Source organism: Setaria viridis, chromosome 6 (assembly GCF_005286985.2).
Source record: "Setaria viridis chromosome 6, Setaria_viridis_v4.0, whole genome shotgun sequence".
NCBI classification, from domain to species: Eukaryota; Viridiplantae; Streptophyta; class Magnoliopsida; order Poales; family Poaceae; genus Setaria; species Setaria viridis.
In genome coordinates, this window is record NC_048268.2 from 638,921 (window position 1) to 657,986 (window position 19,066).

Genomic DNA, 19,066 nt, shown 5'->3' on the forward strand with positions numbered 1-19,066 from the left:
GGGCAATTGCCCTAAACTGCTGCAAAAGCAAAAAATAGAAGCAAACGGCTGTGACTTGTGACCATTTCAACCATCGTTTGACACTAATCCCTGCCATATTCTGTAACGTGAGAAGCAACTACAACCATCGCTCGAGACTAATCCCTGTCGATCTGTCTTCTGTAATATGTACAGCTCCAACATTACATCCAAGAAAGACAACCGAGCCTACAGCTGGATCCTATGTACAGCATTGCATTCAGGGTTGGAAAGAGCAAAGTCGCACCAAGCAGGGACCGGACGCACTCTGTACAACATTCTCGGAAGTGCCTAAATTCTGATGTCAAGTGTGAAACTACACCGTTTAGTGGAATTGTCTTCTCTCAGGATAGCCATTTCATGGGCTGTTCTTCCATTCCATGCCTACATGATCTTACGCTTGGCGAGGGCGGTAAGGTTGTAACTTGACTTTAACAGATAATGGCACACCTGGGGAAAGGGGGAAAAAAAGCATCAGGCTTAGTGTTTATTGAAAAAAAAAGCAAAAGATTCTACCACACACATATCGTCCATCATGTATTCATATCACTGAAAATGAATCAGCTATTTGATAGCCAGGTTGGATTTTAGAGTTCAGGCAAACAAGTATCTTAGCAGCATAAATGAAACTAGGCAACATGTTTATTCGCAACTGACCAAACTGTGTGTGTAAGAAGATTGAAAGGAAATGAGAACAACAATCATTGTACGTACCATCAAGAGGTTTCGCAGTTGGCATCATTCTCCTTTCTTCTTGAGCAAGTTCTCACCTTTCTGGAGAACTCCTTGACCAATGCTTCATCTGCAAATGTCAGGGGCGTTTCTTCAACAAATGGATCCCTTTCATAAAATAGCTTAATAGGCACCCTTTCAGTCTCATTTTCTGGAGGTTCCTCAGGTATATCACGATACAAATGCCTTAGAATGAAGAGAGCAGTATCATGATCGCGCCAGTAATTGCTACATGGAACAGTTCCAAGGTCAGTGAAAATCTGAATTTAGATTTAAACAGGTAACAATATAATCAAATCAACAGGGAAGATTTTAACACTCACGTATGAGCTCCCAGAGCAGATAGATACGAGTGTTGAAATGTTTTCTCCTGCAAAAACATGATTAAGACTCCAAGATAAAAAAAATTCATAGAATGTAAAACATACAAGAACGACAAAGCCAAAAATGAAAGCGAGAAAGTGGATCATGTTGCCAAAGGAGTTCACTGCACATGTGAATGTGCCAGTCAGTTACAAATAATGTGCAAGTACTGTGCAGTGCTCTGACATGATGGGAACAGAATTTCAGAGTTACACACCCCTTTGTATGATTAAACCTTAACCAAGGTTCTCAAACCACTGTTTAGTAATTAATAATTATTTTTAATGAATAATTAGTAATTTTGGTGGTGGAACCCAGGTAGGTCTTCACGGAAGTATCATAAGGTGGGATTGTGGAATGGTGTGCCCCAGTTGCTAGTGTGCTGTAATACACCAATATAGAGTAGAAATTTTATCACCTGAAGCACATGGTCAATTCGACCATCCGGTGAACCTGTCAACCTTTCCATCATCATGGAACCGTATGATCTTTCTTTCTCATTAGCACTCACACAATCCTCTATATGAATATAAAGATTATCATTGTGTCAAAACTTTTTTGTTTGAAATTTTAAATACATGAAAGATATAAATAAATATGAATACCTTCTGTGTCATTTCTGCTCAATGCTAGCATAGCAGCTACTGCTTTGACCTATAGAAGAAAAAAAAAATCAGAGAGTTGAAAGCACATATTCACTCAGGCTATATTAGCAGCTTCACTGCTAGATCATTCATAACACGTACTGCTCAATATATCAAAACCAAGATTCACATCGCTGTTTGTTAAAAGCAGGCACCAAATTCACATAACCCTTGCAGCAGCGCAGACCTTACCTTTAATGACTTCAATTGACGGGCAATGGCTTGAGAACGTGCAGCAATATCTTCTGTGAACTCCTACATCATATATCAACCCAAATAAGGTAATCAAGATACAAAATCTTGTCAAGTTAAAAACACATTCTCTGCAAGGAACAGGCAGTTAAAATGATGAATAACCCACCTGCACTCCAACATGTATCCTCTTTCCACCTCTATGGTAGGGCACAATGACAGGGCGCTTCTTTAGATAATCTTCACATACAAGTGGTTCAACTCTGTATAAAAGCCCACCTAGATTCACATGACATATTCTCACTACGCAACAGATAAGTACAGTGTCTTCCAGTGCAATAAAGAACCATATCTAAATGTGACAAAGGTTATCCACCACATCTTCTCATATCAGGTTGCCAATATTTAGTTCCATTGCAGCATTTATATTTTATGACCTCTCCAAAACGTGACATAAGAAAACACTGTGTGTGAGAAAGCTACAGACCTGTATGCTACAGGATCAAAAGGATGAAAAATGTTGAACATCTGCCGGCAGCATGGCATCTCTTCAATTATGTTCTCATCTTGCCAATAACCTTGCCCCTTGCCTTGAGAACAAGGTATAAACTTCAGATACAACTTATGGAATGATATAAGACAGTAAATCACGGAGCAACTGGCAATAATGGAAGCACTCGCTAATTGCCAGGAAGAATTGTCAGTAGCTGTATACAGAAATAAATGCTAAAAGTAACTTGAAATATGTGCCACTATATGTACATCAGACTTGATAATGCATGGGAACAGCAGCCAAATTTATCCTTTTCAAAAGTCTTTTAAGATTTTCACAGATCCAAAAGCAGCTTTAGGAAACTTCAACGGCCATTGCAGGGCTGAGAGAATGATTAATGAATGGTCAAGTAAAGTCTGTTATTCTTGCAAAAAGTTTTCAGCAATTTCTCAGGTAAACTATCATGCAATGAAGCATACAAAATTTTCTAGTTACTCGTGGATAAATCATTATCGAGCAGGTAGTTCAAAAGGTGGTGGAATGCTAAAAGAAATGAATATAATTTAATATATAGAGTCTAAACCTAACAAGAAAACTATGTTAATTTATCTAAACCAAAAACAGACAAAAAGCATAAACACTGATGTATAGCAAGCCAAAAATACACAAAGGGCTGATTCTGTTCCAACAATAACCACTTATAAACAGAACTATTATCAGTCAGGTTCCATACCAATACCAATACGAACATTACGGAGGGAAAGGAAGACACCCAAGGGAGATCCAACAGCAAAGAATGTGTCAACCTGAATATCCAAAAATAATGCAATGATAACATAAAATTCAAGTGAAGAAATAATGATAGAATACTGAAAATAACTCAGGCTATATTACCTTAAAGTTTAGTTTCGTGTATCTGATTTGTGGTGAATAGGACTGATTCGTACTTCCTTGCGCTGTGAAAAGTTTGACAGAGTTCATGGCCTGATTGGCACTTTTGCCTATCACAAATACACATAAAAATCTGAATAAACACATTAACAAGACACATTACAAGCCTTCTAAGAGATGCCCTTGGACCAAAAGCAGCCATTTACCTTCATGATGCTCAACACCATTGATGCTTTTAGTCAGTACATGATTCTGTTGTTCGAGTTGTTCTAGTCTAGCTTTAAGATGTTTCACCTGAATAAAGGAGGCATCAATTTGTTGTGTCAGTTTAACTCGCACTATTGCTTGGCTTCAAGATAACACTGTTAATTTTGGGCTTCCAAGTGAGTTGTTGAGTATTCCGAGCAAGTAAATCTTCAATATTACTATAATACATTAATTTCAATATTAATTAAATATATTTATTTAAACCATTTCTTTCAGCGCAATAAACAATTGGTGAGACTTCTTATGAAGTTGAAGATTCAAAGATGATAAGCACAATAGAAGTTAGCTTAATTCTGTTTAGTCACACCTCTTCTTCCAGTGAAACAATCAATTTGTCCTTTTCAAGGATCTCTTCATGGACTTCCTCAGCAGATCTTGAAACGCTAGATCCTTCAGCATCTTTTGTGCTTACAACTGAAGTAGTCCCTTCCTCAGTATATATTGTCTGATGATTCTCATCCTTATTTTCTTCTTCATTTTGCTCAGCATCAACTGCACCAGGTGACACAACTGTGTCATCGTTGTCTGGTGAATTTTCGAGCACACATGATGGGAGGACGCCATCCATATGTGAAGAATCAGTTCTGGTGCTATCTTCATCAACGGCACCATTCACACTAACAGCACAAGAATGCCTTAGAGTAGAAGTACCATGATCCTCTGTGACTGAATCATGTGCAGCAACTTCATTGGCTGATTTTGCTCCTTGACTTCTATCAGATGCGTATTCCATGTTCAGATACTCTGTTGGAAATGGGGCCCAAAGGGATTCTTGATGACAAAGTATATCATAAGATAAAACACTTCCTAACGAGTGGCCATACAATGAAACCTGTAAAAAAGGGCAAGTCAAATATTTATTTAATTATTGGCACAATTGCAATCACAAAGAAAATTGTGAACAAGCCATGAATTGCAAACCTTTCCGCTGTAACCAGGATTTCTCTTCAGAAATTTCATGTACAACTTGTTCAACTGGTTTGAGACCTGTAATAAATTCAAGTTATTAATTTATTGTAAGGAGTTCAGCAATGCTGCCAATCATTCAGGTAATACAGTATAAAAAATATCATGGGAATATTCAAGTTTTTCTAATATACACCAAAGGAGGATATCTGGAGCAGTAAAATGGAGAGTCAAAGACATAGTATCAATGTTATCAACAGTTGCTTGGACTAATCAGATTTGGTTCTAAAACCACCAAACAAAACCAAGAGTTTTGTAAAAACAAACAAACAGACCAAAAAACAGAAAACAGAGGGTAGTGCAGTTACAAGCAAATTACCGAGTCAATAATATGCTGACAGTAGATAGGACTCATGTAATATAGAACATCATGAACTGTGGCACCTAATGCAACTCGAAGACCTTTAACTCCATCCAAAGTGAGTTTCTCAACAGTATGTTCACCACTGAGCTTCAAACCCTTCCTCCACTGCAATAATAAGCACCAGTATTAGAAATGTAAGTCATCAACAACAACGGAGATCTAATCATATGATGTATCATGATTGCATAAAATAAACAACTTTGTTATATGTTCTCTTATCAATATAAATAAGCAACAACTAAACAATTGTTATTAAGTATGCATATATCTCAAAATGCCTGTGAGTGTTGGATAACAGCTAGTATTGTGTTAGTTCACATTAAACCATAGACAATAGACAATATTTAAAGGTAATACTGTAAAGTGCTAGGCCTTTTTTATTAGAATATATAGCAAAGGAATTCATAACAATTAACCACTGGCTACAAGTTAGAATTCTTTAGTAGTAAGCTTATTGTATTGCTGGGGTTGTATTGCTGAGAGAGGGAGGGAGAGTTGCCCATGTGGTATTTTCTGTAGATGGTTATTCTTGTTCTTAAAAGAAATAATGCACAGCCCTCTCTTATTCGAGGGCAAAAAAAAGATCTCAGCAGGATGTATCACTTATGGGGAAACTCTGAATTCTTACCTGACAGGGAATAAATAGAACCCTCTGGGTGCTTCTTTGATAAGAAGTTAAGTATCTTTCAGCTAGGTTAGCAGTTACTCGACGGAAATCGACAACATCATCAACAAGATTAGCTTTCTCCAGCCTCTGCCCAATGCCATGAACCATGAATACAAGATGACCAACTGGAACCTATGAAGAAGCAATTGCAGAACGTATTATCACTTCAAAGTTTTTTGCTGCACACAAAACCTTGTAAACTTTATGGGAATTATTTTCAACACAATGAACTTCTGATTATCCAATAATTTGGTAACCTTTGGTGTATGATAATAGTGCCTTCATTCAGGCGACGGAAAAAGGTGCTGCATTGAACTATATAGTTTTGTACATACGGTCATTTGCCATCAGGCTGATCCCAATGCAAAATATCCAGGGTGATGTCTAAGAGATGAGAGAGTGCATCAACCATTTAATACCTAGATGCCTAGTGTCCACACATGATGCCTATGGTACTTTTCATGGCAAAAAGACAAATGAGTTAACGAATTATGAGGACACTACCTTCCCCTGATGCTTGTTTTGTGGTTTCTTGCGTCTTAGATCAAAGCCAAGCCTGTTCCTTCATGGAGACACTAGTTTCTTCTCTCTCTTTTAATTGTTCACACCAGATTTTATCCTACTCGGACACTATGCCTAAGGCATTGCCATTTTGGAGCATCGGTAGTGACCTCCTGTCTTTTAAGTACATCACATCATGCCACCTAGTGTATATTTACCAAAAATGTTGCTAAAGCCTACCAATAAGGGAGTTAGGTTAACTAGAGAATATAGTAGGGAAGAGGTATTTAAAATACTTTTTTTGTAACAATAATGTATAACTAAATCCTTTGCCTCTGGAGAACTCACAGTGCACTTTAGTCTCACTTACAAATTCAGACTACCGATATGGAGAAAGAAAAGGTCACTGCAACAAAGACAGTAAATACCTGAGAGCAATAATCATCCATTTCCTCTTCCTTTCGCTGACGCAACTCATCCTGGCAAAGAATCATATGGCAGTTATACACTAAACAAGAATTGATCATAGAAAAAGAATACAGCAATAGCACGATGGTGAAAGGCAATTGTTTGCATTCAAGCTTCATACCTACAGGATTGATATGATCTAAGTTGACAAACCAAAAATAGGAGTGCACTTCAAAATTTAAGGCAGAAAAATAGAGAACTAAGCAGTTTTTCAGCAATAGTCCATTTGTTTTGCTATTGTTTTTCATGAAAGATACAACACTCAAGTACCCATGCAGCAAAGTGGTAGGCCCGTGAAAGGTGAGATGGTGACCTTCATCTACACACTACAAAATATTTGGTGTAGCTAAGTGTATATAATTAATATCAGGTGTACCAGATCAAATTACATGTTCAACAGGATATAGCTGAAATTGGTTTATCTGAACTTGTGCCTACATCAAAATTGCAATCCATACAGATGCCGACATTTTGCGGTTACAAAATAAAGAACAAATGAGCAGAAACATCAAATGGACCGAGTATCAAGATTTCAGTTTCTTTTTAGAATAAAAAATTAAAAACAAAAGCTTCAACTTGCAAATTTGCTAAGCCATCATAATTGTGAGGTTGAAAACATTTCATAGATAAGGCATTAAGAACCACTAACATTGTAGGTTACCTGTGAAGACTTTGCAGGATCAGAAAGAGGAAACCCACGCCTTAATTTGATTGTGTTGCTACCAAGCTTAGGACCTGTATCAAAGACAAGCCAAGCTTCCCAAGTATCATCCTCTCCAGTAAAAAGAGCATGCAAATCCTGCAGAAATTATATATTAGCCTTGACCCCAAATTATCAATCTTCATTTTCTGAGGAAGCTTTATCAGCATTACATACCGGTGTACTTCCTTGAAGATCAACCCGTGCTGCAAATAAGCCTGAAGGTTGAAATTTGCGGCGATGCCAGACCTAGTTTTGACAACAACATGGCATTAAGCTATTTTCTGAGCTAAAAGTAAGAGAAGGGGTTATGAGTATTGAGTATGGCCAAAACTAACAGTGAAAGACGACTAGAGTGAAAGGTTTATGAACAGTGTAGATCACATCACAGCTTATGTACTTATATCATTTGCTATCACAACCGTGAAGCCCATGGTTCAGAGCTAAGTTCCCAGTCCATCGAATTAATTTAACTATCTGATAAGTGAGTTTAGTTATCCTTTATAGCACAAACTAAATATCCAAAGATTCCATAAACAGTTCAAAATTAAGCTCCCAGCCCATTGAATTGATTTAGAGTATTTGGATCTGGTGAGGCAAGCTTGGTTATCATTCCTAAAGCAAATTACTTTTCAAAATTCCTTAGCAGTTATGGTAAATTGGCAATCCAAGAAATATTTACGGATGGTCTTGGCAAAATGTTACCAAATAACACCCCAAAACGTTTGTACCTGACAATTATATGCTAACTCAAGTTGTTCAGAAACATCCTCGCGCATGGGAAGCCAATCAAGACCACCTTTGCGAGCAAACCAGTGGCCTCTCAAGACACGCCTGTTTTCCCCATTCCAGTACACAGGGAAGCAATGACGCCTCATCAAATCAACCTGCAGGATAGTAGGCTGTTATGACAACCATACATTCACTAGAAAGCATACTGGGAGTTGAGTAGTCAATAACAATGGGTAGAATACAAATAGGAGCCAAAGTTTTACTTCCTAATGATTCGTATACATGATTCAAATTGGTAATGGTAGAGCATACCAGAAAAGAGAGTACAAACCTCAAATAGTCCACCTTTCACAGGAACCCCAACCCGCTCTTCCTCCACCTTATAAAGATATTCAGAATCATCACTTTGAACCAATGATCCTCTTGGTCCTTCACTGCATTGGGCGTATTCTTTCCACCAGTATGCAAGAAGCTCTTCCTCCCTCTACGAATAGTAACATAATGAAATGAACTTCAACTCTTCACCAAAGTGGTTACGAATGGAAAATATAGTTCCCCTTATATTGCATACAGAAGACGTAAATGAAGAGCAAAACAAGTTTAAACGCAAATGTGCAAGCATAGACTGTTATAGATAAATTAGTAAGTGTAAAACTAAGAAATCACCATCATGGATTAATAGTTAGAAGATGTTAACTAATTTTCAGATGGATGTATTTTAGGCATCTGTATCTATGTTAAGATACAAACCTCCAAGAAAGATGCCTCAAGTGCCAGAGAGTCCCTCTCGCTGAACCGGAAGTAGTCTCCTTTCCCAACTATCTCCGTCCTTGGTACCGAAGAAGAGAGCACTGCATCAACCATAAATCACAAGAAACCTTTAAGAGTCGAATCATCGATACATCTACCTCGCGCATTGATAACATGATAGTCCACGAGAACAATGCACTACAACAATAGCATGTGTGCTGAACTGTGCAGGCGTGTTCTGCAACTGCTCAATTATAGTTCTGCAACTGTTCAATTATAGTGATCCTAAAGTAGATAGAAGTCACATGGAACTTGAATCCACCCCGATTTGAAGGTTCAGGGGACCGCACCTTTTAATTTCCCAGTTCCCACTTCCCACGACAGTCATGAGCCCAAATTAGTAACTAGTTTGAGTGACATACTGACATCTAAACCCCGATTAACGCTAGTCGTAGAGTTAGCCCGAGCCATGGATGATGAGTTGCTCCGAAGCAGTTGATTAGGGGGGAAGGGCCACTGATCAGCTGTTGGAGCACTCAAGGAAACCGGAACGCCCAAGTGAAACGCACCCGGGTGCGCAGGGCAGGTGGATGCAGTGGGAGGGAGAGCAAGGGACGGGGGGCGGGCGCACCTTTGTCGGCGAGGGGGAGCTTGCAGAAGTACCAGCGGACCTCCTGGCCGTCGGAGGGGCTGTTGGTGCGCGCGAGGTACTTGTGGCGCGCCGCGCAGTGCTTGATCGCGTCCTCCAGCCGCCGGATGTTGGACGCCGTGTTCCGCAGCGAGTCCGGCGACGCGCCCACCTCCGCCGCTGGGCCTCCAGCCGCGCGGCTCGTGGACGCGCCCGACGACGACGCGTCCCCGGGCACGTCCTCCCGCGCCCAGCTCTCTTCCGGCCCCGCCATCCGGGTTCGGGATCGCCGGCGGCGAGGGAAAAGGGTGGAGGAGGGAGTCGGAGACGGGGAAGAGAGGAGAGGAGGGCGGTGGGGTGGGCCCCAAGGAAGGCACGGGGGGAATGTGCCGCCCGGGAGGCGAATCAGAAGAGCCCAAAGCCCAACGGCAGGTCCGCCTCCGGCCTGGGTGAACTAGGGAGGACCGGCCGGTAGGAGGTTGTACCCAATCCGTTCTTTGCGTTGCGTTTGGAAGCACACCAAAACCGGCCTCCAACTATGATCCGATTTTTGGATCATGAGTGACTATAAACTTATTTTTGTCTCGATAATTTTAAGAAAGATGCTGAGACGAGGAGTTGCTTAACAAAATTATGCGGCTCGTTTATGCATGTGTACACATTTCCATGTTCATTTACTTACTATATGCTCATTATGTTGCAGGTTAAGAAATTAGTGAAGATCAGTCTAGTGAAATGGTTATCTTTATCACTCCATCGAGTTCTACACAACACATACATCCTATTTTAATATGATAAACATGCTTTATTTCCGCTTAAACACCACTGAACATGAACATTTTTTTCATCAGGTACAAGTCTCTCAATTCCACATCAGGATCTCTATCAAGGTGCTGCTGCATTCCATAAAAACATGTTTTTGCAACTAGCTAACTCTGTTTCTGCACTGGACTCAACTAGCTAACCTTTTGACTGCGTGCAGCTGCAGGATTAACCAACTTGGAAACTGAATGTGAAAAGTCTGCTTATGGCTTTATCCAAAAGAAAGAAACAAAGAAATTGAGCTGATGGTTTTGTGATTGACGTGTTGCAGAAAATGCTTCAGCTTGATCTTTGATATCAGCTGTCGCAGCGATGGAGCATCCCTACTTCGATAGCCTTGACAAGTCCCAGTTCTAGTCCTTGTACCCTGCAATTCCAAAGATGCTATTCTCAAGAAGAAGTGAGCTTAGTGACGGAGCTATGAATTTCACTTGCCATCTAGGCAACTGGCTCATACATTGCTATGTATGACTGAATGAACCATATGCTTTCTTGTACAAGGGTGGAGCTAGGATTTGAGGTAAAAAGGAGGCAATGGATAAAGCAAAGTGGAACTTATAGCCGTGTGAGGTGGTTTTAGTCACATGTAATAATAGCATGTTTCACAAGTCTTAACCAAAATAAAATTACATATCTATCAACTTAAATTTAGCTCTTCGACTAGCAGCAGCAAGATCGTATGTTGTAATAATATAATTGATGTAGCCAATTCCTTCTCAATATAAATTACCAAACAATCTCGCATAAATCCTTCTCCCATTGTACATCTGAGACGTGTCTTCGTAAGTTTCATAGCTGAAAAGCATCTTTCGTGGTTGCAGTTGATACTGGAAGAGTTAATACTAATCTTAATAACTTGTCCATCCACCATAGGATAAGATGAATATCTACCTATTTTAAATAGTCCACTTGTTAGATCAACAAGTGTTGATAATTCCTATAGTTCTGGATGGTTGCATACATCAATTTGAAAATGTGGCAGCTAACACTCCAATTGAGCTCTTTCTTGACTTGAGAAATCAGAAGGATAATATTTTTCAACTAGAGTGCATATATTGTCTATGTTGAATGTGTCCAGCCTAGGATCCAAAGAAGTACAAAGGGACAAAAGCTCTATCGCTCGAGAACTAAATCGATCTTCTAACTCTGCTAGTTGTTGCTCAATTGCAACATTAAACACATCTACTTTGATGAAAGGCTGTGGTGTTGTCATCCTTGTTTTCAGATTTAGTCACATCAACATACCTACAAATGGGAAGGTATGGATTGATTGATGAACAAGTACAATTTTACAAAAGAATAAATACGATGTAGTTTTCATACTCAAGTAATTTGGGGGAAAACATACTTCTTACTCAGATCTGGAATATCAATATCGTGCTTTCCACAAAACAATTTGACCTCCTCAAGAAAAGGTTCCAGCCATTATTTTGCAACTCACCAAGCAACACTTTTGTGGTAGAAATAGAATACATCGCATTTAAGATATCAATACTCTTCTTTTGGAGTGTCTAGCACAACACATCAGTGATCTTTATAATCTTTTCCATTAGGAGTAGAATAAACACAAAATCAAATGTGACAATGATTCGTAAGGCACCACTAGCATCTCACCGAGAATACTTCGAAACTGAATGATCATTAGCAATGTTAGGGGTCACAAACGAAGGCTTCTTATTGGACCGGGGGTGCCAGGCTGCCAGGGGGTGGAAGCAGAGTCGCATAGCATCACAGGGTGCCAGCCCCCCGTGCCCTCCTCTCTCCGCCACTGTCTTGTACCAACTTGTTGTCCCTACTCTGGGACGCGAAGGAATTGGCCTCCTATCAGTGAGTGGACATTACTTATCCTTGTCCCTCCGCCGGCCATGGAGGAGTCTAGATCGGGAGGGAGGCCAGGTGTGGTGGCATTGGCTGCGGCTTGCGGGTGAGGTGGTGGTGTTGTGGCGACGCAAGCGAGGTGGAGGTGGGTCGGGTGCGTGGCTGCGGTGGCAAGGAAAGGGAGGTGAGGTGAGAGGATGCGATGGGTTAGGTGTGGCTTGTGTCGTGCACTCGTGCTTGACTGGTGACTGCTCGCTAGCTACTCACTACATGCAGCCCATGTGACAACCATGACACACAGTCCATTGGGTACAATCCATTAGAACTCCAATAATAACTATCCCTCACCACACCACACCAAACAACCAGGGAGGTGGAGCCCAAACCAAGTGAATTTATTAGCAGCATTGGCCCATTAGCACCCAGGCTAAGTAAGTCCAAAGCAAAATCCAAATTGTTAAAGTTATTCCAGCCCAAACTATTTACAGGACTAGCTATGCCCCCAGCTCTAGCTTGGCCTGCTGGACCATGACCAGAGCGACAGAGCCCTGCCACCGTCGCCACCCCCGGACAAGGCCGGCAGACGAGGGAGAGCGGCAAGCTGAGCGCTGCTGCTTGTGCTTGCTGGGCTGTGGCCTCGACGCAAAAATAGGATAGACCATGCCGTGACCTGTGAATATCATTGTTCGGTGAAACACGAAAAGGTTTGTTCCTACTTAGATGTTGGGTGCTCTAGTAGGTATAGAAATATGTAGGTGGATTTGGCAAGCGGCAGAGCCTTGCCGCTGTTGCCACCCTCGGACAAGGATGGCGGGCGAGGGAGAGTAGCAAGCCGAGCGCTGTTGCTCGGTGCTCGCTGGGCCGTGGCCTCAACGCAAAAATAGGATAGACCACGCCGTAGGAAAACTCTTTGTGACCCGTGAATATCATTGTTCGGTGAAACACGAAAAGTTTTCTTCCTATTTAGATGTTTGGTGCTCCAATAGGTATAGAAATCTGCAGGTGGATTTGGCAGGGACACATCAATATTTCCATGATCATACGTATTACTTACATTTTATAATTGTGATTTGAAGATTGCTAGCCAGGCCCCCGTGTCGCTCCCCCCGCCAAACCCTAGTCGCCGCCAACACCTTTGCCTCTCTCGCCCACCTCACCGCTGCCAGAGGGGGTCGCCGGAAGCCCGCACGGTTCCCAAGGATGGCGGCGGCGGGGCCTTGCCCTGGGTGGGCACGAGCGTGGGATCTGCGCGGGGGGCGGTGCTCGGTGGCTAAGGCGGCGCTGTGCCCGGACGCGGTGGGGAGGTCTGCGGCGGAGCTCGACTTGGGGTGGCGGTGGCACGAGTAGGGGCGCGGCTTCGTCTAGGCAACTGCGCTCGCCGTCGTGGAGGATGAAGCTGACGTGTGGGGTTATATAGACATAAGAGGTAGTGTTTGACTCTTATTAGTGGAAGACCCATCTCTCATGCTATCTCTTAAATCGTATCAGCTAGTAGTTGACTCTAACCATTGGAGGAGGCCAATCCAACTTTCAAGTCCGGCCTCTGTGTTAGGAAAACAAATTCCTCTTACATTAGACATTTACATTATGCTAATTTTAAAGGTACGCTTTCACCTTCACCTGCACTGCAGCTGAATACGCCTTCCTACACGTGACACGTACTAGCTGCAGCAACAAACGCCCTTTCTTTCCTCGATATAATCGGGCAAGGAGAGCCGCGCGGACCCATCTCTTCACCAGAAGCGCCTCCACGCCGACCCGTCTAAAAAGAAAAAAAAAAATCGGGGGGCGGCGAAAACCCTCAAACCCTAATCCCTTCGCTCCCCATGGCGGACTCCGACGCCGCGCCGCCAACGCCGCCGCCGGAGGTGGTAGTCCACGCCGAGGACCATCCTCCAGCCGCCGACTCCGCCGCCGCCGCCGCGCAGGAGGACGCTGCGCCGGGCGAAGTCGACCATAAGAGGAAGCTCGAGGAGGTCGGCGCCGACGCGGAGGCGAACGGCGACGGCGAGGACGCCAAGCGACCCCGCGTCGACGGCGAGACCGACGCCCCCCCAGGTGGATCTCTCACGCTCCCCTCGTCAATCTCTATCCGAATCTGCGCCTCTCTGCGGTGTGCGCCGTTACTTCACGTTGAAGCTTTCAGCTAATCTGATCGATTCGCTCGTTCTCTCGCTTGGGATTGGGATCAGGGACTGAGCAGCAGAACGATGGGTCCTCCGTGAACGTCGAGGAGGCCGCTGCTGCGGAGGACGGAGGCGTTGCTGCTACCGAGGGGGTGGCAGATGGTGATAATGGCACGGTCGCGGCTTCTGAGGAGAAGCCACTCGAGCCTACACCGGAAGCAGCAGCTGAAGCTCCACAGCAGGAAGTTGATGCAGCGGATGCATCGCAGGAGACATCTCGTAAAATCGAAGTGCCCAATAGCAAGGTATATTAATCCGATGAACGGTTACTGTCTGATTCTGCTTACATGGTATTAGTGAGGCCTAGGAGGAACAGCGGAAACGGCAAACATGGATAAGAGCATTTATCAGCATTATTATCAATTTTGACGTGTTGGTCGGTGCATGCTGATTATGGGAATCAATGCAGGTTGGTGTCCTGATTGGAAAAGCTGGTGAAACTATCAGGAACTTGCAAATGAGCTCGGGCGCAAAGATCCAAATCACCAAGGACGTCGATGCTGATTCGAATGCTCTGACCCGGTCGGTTGAACTAGTTGGAACCCTTGGAAGTGTTGATAAAGCTGAGCAGCTTATTAAGAGTGTTATAGCTGAGGTACTATAAACACGTGTGTCAATTCCTTGTGTCTAGTTGTTTTTAACCTGTGTATTCACGCGCGCAAATCCTGACAATTCCCTCGCTCTATTCCAGGCTGAGGCTGGCGGTTCCCCTGCTTTAATAGCTAGAGGTTTTGGAAGTGGTCAGTCGGGATCAGAGCAATTTGAGATGACAGTTCCTGATAACAAGGTTCTTTCTTAGCGTTGATGATGTAGTTTTATCGTGCCATTTCATATGTTCCAACCATTATCCGTATTCCGTAGGTTGGCCTCATTATCGGAAAAGGCGGTGAGACAATTAAAGGCCTGCAAACAAGATCTGGTGCTCGTATTCAGGTGGATATGTTACATTTTATATGTTGGCATATCAATACTTTTACTGCCCATATATATATATTGAGAGGTCTAAGCTGATGAAAACTTTGAAATTATTTGTAGTTGATACCCCAACATCCTCCAGAGGGTGTTACATTGACTGAAAGAACTGTACGTGTTACTGGGAATAAGAAGCAGATTGAAGCTGCAAAGGATTTGATCAAGCAAGCAATGAATCAGGTGATGTGACCTTTTGTCCTTTTTTTGTAGCCTACTATTCGTGCTTTCATTGTTTAAGTGTTGCCAGAAGCTGTTACGGTATTGCTTTATGCGTTTGATCATTCATTCTATGATTGAACTCTTATGCTAGCTGCTGATGTGATTTGCTTCATGATTGATTTATTTTGGCACATGAATCATGTGGTTACTTCTGTGATTCTAGATACCAAATTCAATGTTTTCTTTCCTGGTATTTTTGTTACCCAAGGCAAATTCATGGCATGACTTTTGAGCACCCTGCCTTATTACCGTGCTATTATGTTGATTGATTGGTACAACTGTTCTGAGCTGTGGGTGTCAATGTGCCTGTTGTATCATTGTACAATTGTTCTATCTTTCTGATATTTTTGAGCCAAACTTGAGATTTTCTGTCATTGTTTAGGTTCAATTTTCCTCCTTGATAAGCCTTTTAGCTTTTATAGAATATCCCAAATGTACTGATATTTTTGTTATATAAAGAAAAACACTGCTTCGCTTCCCCACTTTGTTATTAATATTGTAAATAGATTGCTATTTTCTTGTTGGGAAGTGTTGGACTTTTGCCTTTTCATGGAATTCAAGTGTTGTTATAAACTAATCAATCTCTTCTACAATGGCCCTTGTATGAAGTATCAATCTTGATATATAGCAGGGCCTAGTTGGGCTGGAAGGTAAGTTCTTCTTAATCAGTGATCTGTTTGTGTTCTCTTTTCCATCTTCTGATGAACGATCAATGAGACGCCATTACTTTGTTAGGACCGAGGAAATCAATAATTTCTTATAATTTGTTATCTCCTCATCCACAAAGTTTATAGGAATATTTTTTTCTTAGTTTGTACACTTCATCAAATTCAATGTCTCCATGAATATTTCTCCTTCCCCTTGTCATCCTTGGTACTAAGCACTATGATTTTTGTTGGCTTATTTTGCCTGCTTGTTTTACAGCACCATGCATGCTTCCATACTTCAACTCATGACTTTATTAATAATATGAATTGTAGAAAAAATAAAAATATGACCAAACAATTCAGAAATGGAATGTACTGTTGAGCAATACATATCAGGTGGTTTATTTGGGAGATTTGGATAGAACTGGTAGAATTCTTTATTCCTAGCTTGACACTTAGTAGTATATACATTATGAGTATTTTTTTACATGTTAGACTTGACAATACACATGGGCAAGCTTAGTTGAAATAAAGTGGAGCATAAGATCCATGACTTCAGCTTCGCGATTGCTGTGTTACCCTACCAGCACTTTGTGCAGTTAGCATTTTGCTAATTATTAGATATGATCTGATTCTGTTTCCTACATAAGCAGTCACAACTGACATATCAGGTTTATTCGCTTCCAGTTTCCGTGAATTATTTTTGTTGAAGGTGCAAATTTGGAGTTGGTTGGGTATCCTAATGCAGATACAGCTAGCTTTCTTCACGGGGGTCTTCGTTCTCCATCCTATACATGCAACACAGAGGGATATTGACCATTATCCTTCCCTTGCATGGTTTGTGTAGTTGGTAACTGGTAAGGCTGCCTATTGCCGAAAGGAAACAGAAACTGTATGGCATTGGAAGACAGCAACAGGTGTATCCTTGCCATGAAAAGGCTACTGCATCACCATGTGTAGGTTTGCTAAACTAAATCGTTTGCGACTGTATGTTGTGTGCGAAACACAACCTCTATATGCCAATAGCTGAACAACAAAGAATTTCATCATTGATACTTTGCTATAACACTCTTATCTAGAATGTTGAACTAACTATAAGGAAGATCGGGTTACTTAGCATTATTATAAGCCCAGTATTATCAAAGTTGCTATCGGATAATGCGTGCCGCGGTGCATTTAATATCTCAATATTTATGTGTTTTGGATTGAAGCTGCTTGTATGTTTATGAGATGCACAGATATGTTAAACTCTGAATTGTCTTTCTTTTGTGCCCACATTTCTTGTTGCTGTTTTTAATGATGGTTACCAAGGGTCTTGTTGATATTCATGTTATATTAATGATGTCACATACTCACATCATGTTGTCCACAGAAGTTTGTGTAAGTTTTTGCGTTGTATTAATGGAGTTCTGTTCTCGAACAATTTTCTTGAATGATTTAATGATCAGTGTTGGACTATCTTTAAGAAGTACGGTACCCAGTATTTTCACATTGTTATTCTTATTTAACTGCAATGTGAACTCTGTCTTGTTGCCCCTTGATAATATCCTAATAAATGCATTTTGCTTTACGTTAGCTGTATTTGCTACTATATATTATCTACTTTTCCTTTCTGGTTTCTAACAGGCTTTCCTGTGCAGAATTTCTCAAAGCATACAAATCAATCTGGTGGATATGGTTCGCAAGGTTACCGCCCTCAGGGTCATGGTGCAGCTTCTCAGTGGGGGCCACGCTCTCAAAGCCAGCCTGGCTATGGATACCCACCAAGAGGTATGCCTCCACCTCAGAACTATAACCCACCCTACGGTGGTTACCCACCGCAGGGACCCCCAAGAGGCGGCATGGGCTGGGACCAAAGGCAGGGCCCGCCACCCCATCCTTCATATCAGGGTGGTGGTTCTGACTACTACAAGCAGGGATCTCAACCATACGATAGCCAGCCACCAAGCTACCCTCCTGGACCAGGGAACTTTAACAGTTATGGGCAATCTCAGGCTCCTGGCTATGGACAACCTCCGTATCCGCAACATGCACCTCAACAGAACTATGGCCATGGGTATGGTGATCCTAGATACAATGCTCCACCGCCGAACCAGTATTATGGGCAGCCACCAATGGGTCCTCAGCAAGGCTATCCTCAGCAGCCAGATCCTTATGCTAGGCCTCCATACAATGGACCTGGACAATGGGCGCCCCCCAGAGGTGCTCCGGCTGCAGATGGCTCCTACCAGGCACCACCACCTGCATCTTATGGTCCACCCTCCCAGCAACCTCCTGCTTATGGCCAAACATATGGCGCAGCAACAGGACCTGATGGGTATGCTCAACAGGGCTACCCACAGCAGGGTGGGCAAGCACCGGCCCCGTACGGCCAGAGTGCACCAGCAGCACAAGGCTATCCTCAGCAAGGCGCACAGCAAGGTGGCTATGTGCAGTACCCGCAAACCCAACCAGCATATGGTGATCAAGCAGCTCAAGCCAACGCGAACTATGGTTACCAGGGAGCTCCAGCAGACCCCAACTATGGAAATGCCTACCCACAGTCAGGATATGGACCTGCTCCTGCAGTCGGTCAGGCTGGTTATGCTTCTGCACCAGCAGCTGGCCAGCCTGCAGCATATGGCCAGGCAGGATACACCCAGCCACCTGCAAACCCTCCAAGTTATGATCAGTCTGCAGCAGCACCAGCTCAGACCGGATATACTGCACCGGCCGCAAACCCACAGCCTGCTCCAGCAAAGGGGGTGTCGCCACAGCCTGCTGCTGCTGGATATGGTGGTGGGCAGTGGACCGGATGAACCATATTTCTCAAACTTAACTGACAGTGAGATCTTGTTGGATGCGTATTCCAATGATCAGATCTTTTGGATGTTTCTGTGGATGCAATGGGTGGCGCTTGAGTTTTGTTATCTGGAAGAGATTGTAACCCCCCAATTTGTAATACATGCATCACTGTAGTACCTAGTAGTTCGGTTAATGTGACTTTAAACATCCTATTCAGTTTTAAGAGAACCATCGTTTTACTA

The 19,066-nt window shown here is 42.6% G+C and overlaps 2 protein-coding genes across 5 annotated transcripts; one reads left to right on the forward strand and one right to left on the reverse strand.

Moving 5' to 3' along the window:
• Positions 1-35: 35 nt before the first annotated feature.
• LOC117859750 (phospholipase SGR2) lies at positions 36-9,822 on the reverse strand. 4 transcript variants are annotated; one of them, XM_072294637.1, is made up of 22 exons: positions 9,380-9,821; positions 8,749-8,849; positions 8,330-8,482; positions 7,998-8,153; positions 7,444-7,515; positions 7,216-7,365; positions 6,527-6,577; positions 5,559-5,729; positions 4,886-5,035; positions 4,522-4,587; positions 3,908-4,432; positions 3,540-3,627; positions 3,337-3,398; positions 3,176-3,248; positions 2,437-2,539; positions 2,119-2,212; positions 1,950-2,012; positions 1,719-1,767; positions 1,532-1,632; positions 1,074-1,120; positions 733-978; positions 36-468 (listed from the first exon to the last, which is right to left on the reverse strand). In XM_072294637.1, the coding sequence occupies exons 1-21, from the start codon at positions 9,648-9,650 to the stop codon at positions 735-737; spliced, it is 2,790 nt and encodes a 929-aa protein (XP_072150738.1). In that variant the 5' UTR covers positions 9,651-9,821; the 3' UTR covers positions 36-468; positions 733-734. The 4 variants fall into 4 exon arrangements, 3 of the variants coding, with proteins under 3 accessions (XP_072150738.1, XP_034598823.1, XP_034598824.1); XM_034742932.2 differs by having other exon boundaries at positions 3,337-3,443; positions 9,380-9,819; XM_034742933.2 differs by having other exon boundaries at positions 3,337-3,443; positions 7,228-7,365; positions 9,380-9,818.
• A 3,927-nt stretch (positions 9,823-13,749) lies between these two features.
• On the forward strand, positions 13,750-19,066 carry LOC117859753 (uncharacterized). Its single transcript, XM_034742938.2, has 7 exons — positions 13,750-14,074; positions 14,209-14,447; positions 14,612-14,797; positions 14,894-14,989; positions 15,064-15,135; positions 15,238-15,354; positions 17,681-19,066. The coding sequence occupies exons 1-7, from the start codon at positions 13,843-13,845 to the stop codon at positions 18,836-18,838; spliced, it is 2,100 nt and encodes a 699-aa protein (XP_034598829.1). The 5' UTR covers positions 13,750-13,842; the 3' UTR covers positions 18,839-19,066.

Coding starts and splice junctions, on each gene's coding strand:
- LOC117859750 (XM_034742932.2), bottom strand. CDS start 9,650: ATGGCGGGGCCGGAAGAGAGCTGGGCGCGGGAGGACGTGCCCGGGGAC. Junction 4,433..4,521: donor ATCCTGGTTACAGCGGAAAG/GTTTGCAATTCA, acceptor CCTTTTTTACAG/GTTTCATTGTATGGCCACTC. Junction 1,633..1,718: donor GAGCAGAAATGACACAGAAG/GTATTCATATTT, acceptor ATATTCATATAG/AGGATTGTGTGAGTGCTAAT.
- LOC117859753 (XM_034742938.2), top strand. CDS start 13,843: ATGGCGGACTCCGACGCCGCGCCGCCAACGCCGCCGCCGGAGGTGGTA. Junction 14,798..14,893: donor TTAAGAGTGTTATAGCTGAG/GTACTATAAACA, acceptor GCTCTATTCCAG/GCTGAGGCTGGCGGTTCCCC. Junction 15,136..15,237: donor GATCTGGTGCTCGTATTCAG/GTGGATATGTTA, acceptor AATTATTTGTAG/TTGATACCCCAACATCCTCC.